The sequence below is a fragment of the Leptidea sinapis genome, chromosome 11 (genome assembly GCF_905404315.1).
Source record: "Leptidea sinapis chromosome 11, ilLepSina1.1, whole genome shotgun sequence".
NCBI lineage: Eukaryota > Metazoa > Arthropoda > Insecta > Lepidoptera > Pieridae > Leptidea > Leptidea sinapis.
Genome location: NC_066275.1, coordinates 757,767 through 769,784, shown reverse-complemented (window position 1 = coordinate 769,784; position 12,018 = coordinate 757,767). Strand labels below are relative to the sequence as shown.

General features: G+C 32.8%; 1 protein-coding gene across 1 annotated transcript in view; it reads right to left on the bottom strand.

Annotated features, from left to right (window-relative positions):
• Window positions 1-10,908, bottom strand: part of LOC126966678 (uncharacterized) — a 46,124-nt gene extending 35,216 nt beyond the window's left edge. The window contains exon 1 of the mRNA XM_050810830.1: window positions 10,686-10,908. Coding sequence (XP_050666787.1) covers window positions 10,686-10,871 — 186 coding nt within the window. The 5' untranslated portion in view covers window positions 10,872-10,908. The remainder of the gene's footprint in view (window positions 1-10,685) is intronic.
• Between the last annotated feature and the right edge of the window lie 1,110 nt (window positions 10,909-12,018).

The window sequence follows — 12,018 nt, the reverse complement described above, 5'->3', positions numbered from 1 at the left end:
CTAGATGTCAAAGATGTTTTCAGTAAGCTTAATACCTGCACTAATCGTTGATAATCCTGTAGTCAATCCAAATTACTTCTTATTTAATTATTAAAAACATGTTTGTTTAGGTGCTCTAGCAAGCTTTAAGCAAAAATTTACTAAATATTTTCATTTGCATTTCATAGGTTTTGTAGCCGAAACAATATGAGATTGCTCCGAAAATATTGGGAACAGTAAGATCGTGCTCTTACCTCAGCTATTGCAGATGTTCATATGCAGCGGTTTGCTATTACCGTTAGGTAGACCGTTTCCCCTTATAGTATCGGTTTTGTCCAACATATAGTACATTTTAGGTAAGCATTTAAAGAGTCCAATAGAGAGAGAAGTCTCTCTTTTTCTTTATTGCTACTTTGCAATAACAAAAGAAATATACGTGTAGTACCTAACTAGTGTACGTGAATGTCTTACGGCCGTTTTCAAAAACCTATCTATCCTTAGTTTAACTTACTAGACGTCGACAAATCTATCCTTTTACGTTTACTTACATTTCAATTACCTATTGACAGATAGAGTACCTTTGCGAATCTCAAAAATAACAGTGCTTCTTATCTGTAAGTAAATGTCAGTTTATATTTTTATAATTGTCATATAATTTTTTTTTTTTCAATTAAAAACAAATACGTCGTTTGTTCAATATCAACTCGCCATGCATTAACAAGCTGATTTAATACTGTTACAAAATTTTATCAGATCTCGTTTTATCCGTTCACTTTAAAACAAAAGCTATGCTAATCAACAGGGCTCGTAAACTCGTTAGCATTTGCGAACTTTCCGATATGGAATTCGTAAGCGATTTTGTGTACCTCAGAACTTTACTTTCGGACAAGGGAGGGAGTGAACTCGATATCGGAAGACGAATTCAAATTGCCAAAGGTGCGATGAGCAAACTGATCAAAATTTTACAAAGCAGGAAGATCTCTAATACAACCAAAAAGAGACTCGTGTATACTTTAGTCTTCTCAATCTTCCTCTATGGCTCTGAGGCGTACGAGACGATCCGAGCGCCAGAGAGTAAAAAGATTGACGCGTTTGAGATGTGGTGTTGAAGAAGTATTCTTCGAATACCGTAGACGGCTAAGAAAACAAACAAGTCTATCCTGGAGCAACTCCGCATTGGTATTAGGTTGTCCACAATCTACTATCAAAAGATCTTGGGGTATTTTGGCAACATTGTCCGACGCCTTCCCAGTAATAATCCAAACTGATAGTCATAGGCAAGGTGGAGGGCAAGAGACCACGCGGACGATCAACTAGCCGCTAGTCGGACAGATCAAGACATTCACTGGCCCACCACTTACGACCGCAATAAGGAAGGCCGAGGACCGTAAGGAGTGGAAGTATTAAGTGACCAACGAAAACCTTGAATAACGGACAGGACCTTCAGAAATGAAGAACGCAGCCAAGAAGAAGATGTTCGTTTAGGCTACACCAGTAGTTTTATGATGATACCAAACGTGACCCGCTCAGTCTTTTACTTAAATTAAAAATCAATAACATGTTCTTCAGCTGTATATTTTTTTAAAGATATTTGCTTATTAATAATAATTTGATGCTTATTTTTTATCGATACAACAATCAGAAACTCAAAGATTGCGCGTCATTAATCCCCACAAAATAATTACAATCAATTATATATGCAATTTGTAAAGAGAATAATTAGTGTCTTTGAATTGTACGTATTCACTTTGCAAGGTGAAGGTCGAAAAAGAAATAAAACTAATAGTACTTGTTGTATTATATTCTTTGCTAATAGCTTGAACTGTTTGTATCATAAGAGATAACGACTCGTTCACGACGGTGAGTGATAAAATGTCTTCTCCAATACAATGCATTACGGCTCAGTATTATTTTTATTTTAATGCGAAGAGTAAGCAGAAAACTCGCAAACATGGTGTTTTAAGACAAGTTTTGTGGTGAAAGTATAACATTTCGAGCTATGAACACTACTTAATCCTGTTATACATATCCTTAAGTCTTATTTGTAGGTTGCTAATGCTTGCTGTTGGTTATAGTTAGGTACATTATTAGTATATATCCTATAGATGTATGTAAACCTTTTATAACTTTGCATAATTTCATTGGATTTGGCGCCATTTGAAAGGGCTGGACCAAACTTAGATTGAACCGGTAGATTTTAAAAACTCCGGTAGGTTTTTTAGAATAACTTTAAAACTGCTATACCGATCGACTTCAAAACCTAATCAAAAACAACTTCAAAAACTTATCATCATCAAAAAAACCATTTTGATCATAACCAAGCCGATCAAAATCGTTTGAATCGATCATGATGAAAGAAAACCGAAAAATGTGTTTTTTCGGAATTACTTTGAATTTCAGAGTTTGATCAATTGAAATTCAACGATTCTTCATGAGGCTTAGAATTGCGTCGAATGGTGCCAGCCACGTGAAAATCAGTTGATTCATTTACCTTAAATAGTTACTGTCGTTTGAAGATTAAAAAAATAGTGTTTTATTAAACATTTTAGCTCTGCCAGCTCAAAAACATAGAACAGCTAAGTCTTTGAACTCGAAGAGCTCAAAACAGCATTAGTTATATTTTTGAGCTGACAGAGCTCAAAATCGTTATACAATTTAGAATCAGCGGGAAGTTGCAGGGATGGCCTTTAGGTCAACCTTTTTCCTATTTTTTTTAATTTTACATATTTATTTCATCAAAACAATTACCATTATTATCTATACATGGTGCCATCTAATAGGAAGGTCATTAATTATGCCTTTGCGATAGAAATGTGGTGATCTAGATTCGACAAACTGTGTGAAAGCTTTTTGTATTGCCTGAGAAGAAAACCTTTTACCACGTAGAAAATTGGCCAAATCACGAAAAATATGGTTGTCCGTTGGAGCAAGGGCTGGCAAAAATGGAGGGTGACGAATAATGTATATAATATAATATTGACACACTTTTACACAAATTATCTTGCCCCAAACTAGGCATTGCCTGTACTATGGGTACAAGACAACGATATATTTACTACAATATACATATTTAAACATAAATAAATACATATAAACATTCATGACTCGTAAACAAACATCCATATTCATCATATTATATATGATTGATTTCTACTTGCAGTTCCTGTAGAGTTGAAACGGTTTCTCGTGCTGTAAGAGGTCTCTCATAATAATGGTGAAGATTGATTCATAAGTCGGGGCTGTTTCACTGCTACTTTGCTATAATTGTTTGGAGTTCGGCAAAGGTATCTGCCGTTATTGCTTGACCAGATTGAAGAAAGCTATAGTGAATAAAACCATGCTGGTACCACCAAACAGTTACATTACCTTTTTATTGGTAAGCTTTGCTGTTGCGGCATTTGACCTGGAGTCAGCCAGAATCCATTTTTCATCGCATGTCGTAATTCGATCCAATATTTCTTCATTTCTGTATTGATTCAACACGCAATCATGAGGCACATATTTTTCACATTTTTTTAATTTATTGATTTGATGCAAATGCGTCAATGTTGTTGGTACGGTAACGTTAAACCATGCCGCTAATTCCTGGGTAGTTAGACTTGAATCGGCTTCCACTATCTTTTTCAATTCATTGTTATTCACCTGGACGGTCTTCCTCGTGGTTCGTTCTTCAAATAAAAATATCCATCAAGAAAACGTTTAAACAAAAATCGCGCGGTGCGTTTATTAGCAGCCCCTCTCCAAACGCAACATTGATAATGCGAGCTGTTTCTGCTGCGTTTGTTCCGCGTCGGACCTCGTATTCAAAAAATACTGATATTTTCGATCACTTTAATAAAAAATACAACTAAAAGTGTTAAATGTATAATATGTTGCACATTTTTAAAAGAAGAACTACATAGGTACCATGTGAAAAAAATTTCACTCAAAAATCTCAAACCATGAAGGTTCTATGTCAATTCGAAGTACCTATTATATTATAACCCCTATCATAAAGATATGTTTATAGCTGTAGTATATAATGCTTGCATACTGCAATTAAAACACAATATCATCTATTTCAGTTTTTCATTTGGTGGTTATCTAAATTGCCTTACACCATTTAGAACCAAAATATATTATTTTGAAAAGATTTTGTAAGTGTTCATCAACGACACATTAAATAGGTAAAGTTAAGCAGACAGAAATAGGTTAGGTGTGGCAAGTTTGATACAAGTTGTCCTTCAATAGTTAATATCTCAACTTTTATCCAAAAGTCAGAGGTGAGGTTATCAGAGGCCAGCTGTACCGGCCAGAGACGATATCACCTCAATTATCAGTTATGTAACAGACAAATAATTTTCTCTCACTGCGTTTTCGGAGTTTGTACTATTGCCCTAGAAAATATATACAAATATAAAAATATTGTACCGCTACTCTAACCCTTAGATAATTTATACGTCTACATAGATTGTTACAGCTGTTAAAGCGTCGAAACAAATAGAAAAACATCAATAGAGGTGCGTTATTTATATTCCTATTATTTAATAAGCACAAAAAGGGCTTAATGGTTTATAATTTGACGCTATAAAGCGTAATATTAAAATGTATTTTTTGTATTTTCTACGCAAAAAAACCGCTAAAATCATAACATTTTAGGTTTTGAATCGCAACGCATATGGTTCGAGTAAGAGAGACAAACTTATGCAACGACTGTGTCATCTCTTTCTCACACCACGGACCACAGGCAAATTTATTTCGTTCATTCTTTATAAGCGATCCAAGTGCCATTCAGTAAAAGGTGAAGTGCCTTTGGTACGAATTTTAGTGATTCAGTTTAGGTACCTAAACTAAACTGCATCGGAATCTCATCGCTTATTAAAAGTTGATTTTGAATTGAAGGCCCTCAGATCACTCTCATTCACGCACTCGCTCCTCAGGTGCCTCATGCGAAAATGACGTCCGTCACATACAATAGATTTATTTTTGTTTTTCGATTTGTTTTATTTTCTCGCGGGAACCCGTCACTTTAATGGTATTTTTAAGTTTTATAATACACATTGTTTTACCGGCAATATTTGGTATCAACTTGACAATTTTTACTAAATTAGGTGCATAAGTTGTTGTGTACTATATAAGAAACTTTAGTTTTTTTACTTTTCTACGGGAACTCGTTAATTTGCCCGGATGAAAAGAATCCAAGATGTTGACCGGCAATGCTATTAGGTATCAACATGCCAAATTTCATTAAATTATGTGCGTAAGTTATTGTGCAGTAGGCTATAGCAGTTAATTTAGTTTTGTAACATTCCCATAGGAACTAAGTAATTTTTCGGGATGAAAGGTATCTAAGACGTTGACCAGCAATATAAGGTATCAACATGCCAAGCATGCAGCATGCTAAATTAGGTGCATAAGTTTTTGTGCATTCAGCTATATAAGCTACTATAGTTTTTTTACTATATCAAGGGAACTCTTTAATTTTCTAGGATGAAAAGTATTTAAAGTGTTTACCGGCAATATAAAGTATCAATGTGGTAAGTAAGTAAGTTTTACTAAATTAGGTGCATAAGTTCTTGTGTACTAAGATATACATGTTACTTTAGTTTTTCAGGAACTCCTTAAATTTCCGGGATGTAAAGTATTTTAGATTAAGTTGACCGGTAATATAAGGTATCAATATGCCAAATTTTATAAAATTATGAGTATTAGTTGTTGTGCACTACGCTATATAAGTAAGTACAGGTTTTTAACTGTTCCACTCGAACTCTTTTATTTTCCGGGATAAAAGTATCTAAGATATGGACCGGTAATATAACGTATCAACATGCCAAATTTTATGAAATTATGTGCTTAATTTGTTGTGTACTACGCTATATATAAGTAACTATAGGTTTTTAACTGTCCCACCAAAACTCTTTAATTTTCCGGGATGAGAAGTATCTGAGATATTGACCGGGGATGTAAGGTATCATCATGCATGGAAATTTCAATTTCATAGATTAAGAGATTAGCCCGTACAAACAGACAAACAGTCAGAGAAAAAAAAATCAAAAAAATCGAGGTTTGTTCTATTTCTTGACTCTTCTTACATCCCCCTGACTCGGTCTTACGCATTTTTTTTCTTTGTACAGAAATTTGATCTCTACACATTTATTATAAGTATATTTATTTATATATATAATTTATTAATTGTTTGTAATGTATTTTATAATTATTTATACAATATAAATGTAAAACATAAGCGCATTATATTACAAATTTAAATACTTGTAAATATATACAGTAAGTGTATTTTAGAATATTAATAAAAAATTTTGCACAGGGATTTTCGGGGCATAAAACCTTATTAATGGCCTTATTTCTGGATTAGCATTTTCTATCTCAGGTGTCTCCTTCTTTTTGTTCACATAATTCTTAATTTTTTGCTCTATTTTGGGTCAACTTTTTTGTAACAGATCCATTAACCCTTCACATACAAAAAGCAAATTTGGCCCGACAACATTTCAAACAAGAACCTTTAATAACGGTGTCATTTAGTCCCCTTCGACCAACAGAGTTTTAACACTGCAATGGAGATGGCAACATATTTCGAAGGGTTTTCAAATTTATACCGAGCTGGTATGCTCAAGAAAAACTCATACGCGGTCATCCAAACCCGGCAAAGGACTGTCATTGACGATCGGCCATCGGAAAAACCTGGAGTAAAATCAAAAGGTATGCTCAGAACCAATTGCAGTGTAGATGCACTGTTACAAAAATTTAAGTCAATTTAGTAGTCCAAAAAGCTGACCAGTCAGAGTAAAACTACAAATTGGAAGAAATAATATCTATTCGATATACTCCGTTATTATAAAACAACAAAAAGAACTGGTTAAGGTAGCAGTTACAAAACAATGTCTAATAATAATACCATAAAAATAATTTACAGATTTCAATGGTCGGGGATTCTCAGGGTCACGGATGTGAACAGTGAATTATCATTTTAAGTCGATACAAGTGCGAACCGTTTGGTTATTCCCACTGTGAGGAAACATTATTATATTTACACATTGAAATAAAACACTTAAAGGATTAAAACGCAGGGGGACTGCAGATGAAATGAGTCAATGACAGTATTTGTCACAATTATATCTTATATGTACTTCATAATGACAAATATGACAAATACTATCTTTGACTCATTTCATCTGCAGTCCCTGCTGAAACCGATATCTGTAATTAAAATAAAAATTTAATTTTACGTAAAAATTTAATGTAAAAACACAGTTCCATTCACACGCATTTTAATCCTTCAAAAATGTTTTATTTAAAGGAAACATAGAACAACAGGGAGCACTTATTAAAACTAAACTGAAAAAAAAGCCTATGGTGTGAAAAATCTAGTCTTAAATTTTGCAACTACGACGCATACTTTGTTGGGAGTTTATAATGGCGTAGGTGCCACCGGAGCGGACTTCTTATGTTTCCCAATCTTATAGTAGACTGGCTGCTGCCCGCGTCATCGTCCGTGTGGACGCTATCTTACAATAAATTATCAACTTTTATTGTATTTATGGCGATCACTATTGCAGTGATAATGGCTTATACATAAAAAGAAAATATGATAATATATATGCTGTCACGGGCTTTTCTTAGGACTATTTAAGATAAATATTACTCCAACGATTTCAACGGCGCACGCCTGAATAGCTCGCAGATGGCAGGTTATAGTTCAGATAATTCACACAATATCTTTATAAACTATTGCTTATGTGTTATTCTGATGTGTAAGCTATATTATTGTAGAGTTTCATCAACATCCATTCAGTAGTTATTGCGTGAAAGCGTAACAAACATACATCCATACAAACTTTCACATTTATACAAGAGGCTTATTGATTAGATAATTAATTGTAATATTACACTTTAAATATTCATGGTTTGATTCTGAGTGGATACTTCTAGTATGTTGTAGACACTGTGTGGTAAAAAAGATAATAAAATAATTGGTATCTACAATGACAAGTACGAACAAAACCGCAGCCAACAATCTCAAGAACCAGTTTCAACCTCAGTTAATAGGTATTAAGTAACTGTTGTTCTATTAAGCAAACACTTTGGTTGTGCCTTGAGCTAAACTAGTTTTAGATCATAGGTATTTGTTGGAATATAAGAAAACTCACTTCGATTATTATTCTAATCATATTATTATCATTTCAAGGTTAATAAACAAAATGCTAAATGAATCAAAACTCGTAGATAAAAATATTTCGCTGACAAAATTATAAATGTTTGTTTGATTCTTTCACAATCACGATTGCGTGATTTATTGTATAGTTGCATTGGCAACTAACGACCGTTCCCAATATACTTTCTACAGATAGAGATAAATAACTACCTTCTACTGTCAGTAATTAGCTTTCAATAATCTGAAACTGTCCCAATATACCCGATAAATCATTCTTATCGTTATATATTGGGACGCATGAATTGCAATTTCCATACAAACTTCTATCGCTGGTAACCTATACGTCGTCCCATTGACGGATAAGGTGAGTTACCGTCGATAAGTTTATTGGAACAGAAAAGTCAACGACAGTTACAATTTTTATCTCAAGTTAGAGATAGACTGAATATTGGGAACGGCCGTATTTGACAAGAATGGAAAAACATCTCCATAAATGCAGCCAACAAAAAAGACAATATGGACTAAGGGTGCATTTTTAGTTTTTAATCCGATAAAGAATTTGAAGGGAATATATACAGTATAGCTAACCATTTGCTGAAGCGAAGCTAAACGTGAGCCAGCATAAGTATTAAATGTAATATGTTGGTGTATTGACGACCCCTGTAGCTCAGTGGTTAGTGTCCCGGGTTTGAATCCCGGTAGGTGTAATCATTTATATGATGTTTGTATCCTAGTCATGGATGTTTATTTGTATTTATGTATGTTTAAGTAAGTATATATTGTATTTAATATATCGTTGTCTTGCACCTATATGCTATGCCTAGTTTGGGACAAGATAATTTGTGTGAGAGTGTGTCAATATTATTATTATTTTTAATAGTCTACTTCGATCATATTACACTGCGCCCGTCAACCTGACTTCACGTCATTTGAATTGTAAAGATGAAATCTCATATGGCTGTAATAACATCGGCACCCACTGCCTTTCAATCCCAAATGCAACAGTTCAAATTCAAATTGTTTTTGTTTTTGGCGGCTGGAATACGATACCCATGGTTGCTTTACTTTTCTTATATCTTATAGTTCAAGCATTAAATAGTCGATAAGGTGTTAGCAAACATTAGTAACTTAATGATCCTGTCATGGGGAAAGCTGGTTCTGTTATCAAAGTCAAAAATATTTTATTGACATAAAATCAAAAGATTGCTCGTCAACGTCAATCACAAAAAATAAACTTTAAATACATGCATATTGATTATACAAAAGTTTAAACATATATATTTAAAAAAATAATACAATCCAGTAAAACAAGACAAGTGTGAACCATAAAATCCAAAAAAATAACGACTATAATACTATTCAATCCACATTGTAATATCGTTTACGTAATCATCGTTGGTAAACTAAAAACTATTTTTATGAATACTACTATTATACACAAAGTCAAAGTCAAAAAAATCTTTATTCACTGTAAAACTTTATAAGTTACTAGCTGACCCAGCAAATGTTGTATTGCCGATATTAAAATCGCGATACAAAAGTAACTGTTGATCGTTGATGGGTGAAAATTTGAATTTGTATATATTTTTAATGCTGACTCATAATCAAACAAATTTAAAACAAAATGTCAAAAAAAATTGCCATGGACCTCCCTTAACATTTAGGGGGATGAAAAATAGATATTGTCCGATTCTCAGACCTACCCAATATGCACTCAAAATTTCATGAGAATCGGTCAAGCCTTTCGAAGGAGTTTAACTACATACACCGCGACATGAGAATTTTTTATATTAGATTTAGTGCATACTGACATGAACTACAAAAGTTATAATAGCATTCAAATGAGTATAACAATATTCATTAACAAAATTTAGAACGTTAATTCCAACTACATATCTTTATCATTCAAATAATCTTTCACATTATAATAAGCCTTAGATGTTAATATATTTTTTACGATACATTTAAATTTTTTAATAGGTAATAATATTTTAATATCATTTGGGAGTTTATTATAAAATATAAGACAATCCACTTTAAAAGATTTAGCAATTTTTACGGAGCCTAGTAGTAGATGGAACAAGTCGAATATCATTAATGTTAAGGGTCCTTATTATATATCAAGTTTTCTTATTAATCTGTCAAAAACCAGACAAGACTCAAGAAAAATCAAAATATATTCATGACAGGAACCCCCACACAAAGCGAGCTTCTTTACCGGACAAAAACTATCTATTAAGGATTTAGAAAAAAGGAGTTAAAAAAAACTAAAAACACACAGAAAACCGTGCTAAAAATATAAAATATTTCTTCTTTTTAGTTTGGTTTAATTATAAAAACTTTTTTTTAATCTATTATTTGTATTGTTTTATTAAAAAATCACTTCGTTATTCGAAAATTTCTTAATATTAGATAAATTGGTTGAACATAATGGTTGATATTTAAAATTAAAGTGGATCAAGATCGCGCACAAATGAGTCGTTTACAAACAAACATACACACAAGTGAAGCTAATAAATAGCGTGTAAAAAAACCTAATTCATATTATTGTACTCACAACTGCTATTTTGTTCGGCCATCTATGAATCTTGCTCCAAATGTATTCTGAGATTGTTACATCCGGTATATCCACGTCTTTAAAAGGCGAAACCACTACTTTTTCTTTTGTCCACACATTATAACTTCTAAAGTACGCTACAACTCGATTTTGAACAAATTTCTCGTATTGAATTATCTTAAACATATTATGAGATAGATACAAAGAAACACAACAATCTATCGCAGGGTATGAGTGAATAATGTTTACGATATGTATGCTGACCGTAAGTAACCATCTGTTACACCGTAGTCTAAAAAAAGCTGTAATATATAATAATTGTAACATACAATATAATATACAATGATTTACAATTACTGTAAATCATGATCCGGAATTCTTGAATAAATTTAAATATAAGTAAAAATATAAATATATATAATTAAAAGTATAAATTTAAATATATTTCAGTTTCAAACGTTGTTACGTACAAGCCAGCAGGCAAATTCGTCATTGTGATGAATTTCAAGGTATTTAAACAGAAGATTTGAATTTGACAAAAATATGTTTGAAAGATTCTAGTACTTGTATATAATTAATCATATTTTTCCTCCCATTTTTCATATATTTTTAATTATATTGATTTGACGCAAATGGGTCAATATATTGTTGGTTAGGTAACGTTAAACCATGCCGCTAATTCCTGTGTAGTTTAGCTCGGATCCGCTTTCACCAAACCACTCTTTCAATTCATTGTTATCCATTACCTGTGTGGGCGGTCTTCCACGTAGTTTGTTCTTCAAATCAAAGTTTCCATCACGAAAGCGTTTAAACCAAAATCGCACGGTGCGTTCATTCAGTGGTTCATCATTCAGATCATGCAGTCCACTCTCCAAACGCAACTTTGATATTGCGAACTGTTTTTGCCGCGTTTGTTCCGCGTCGGAACTCGAATTCAAAAATTACTCGGATTGTTGAATTATCCATCGTTCTTGTCTAAGTTGAATAAAAAATACGACTGAAAGTGTATAATCGAACGCTGCACATTTTTTTAAAGTAGAAGTTCATAGGTACCATTTCAAAAAAGTTTTAATTAAAAATCTCAAATAATGAAGGTTCTATGTCAATTCGAAGGACCTATTTCAATAAAAAGGCGGTTTCATGCTATAGCCCCTTACTTAAACACATGTAGAGTCATAACAATTACAACATAAGTTTTATTTTACAATTAAAAAATTAAATACAATAGGATTTTAATATATCGTTCGAGTCTCCATTATTAAGCCAATAACACATTACAACATACAGGCTGACAACTCTAGTGTTTCATCTGGTGTTGGGTTAAATGCCTACG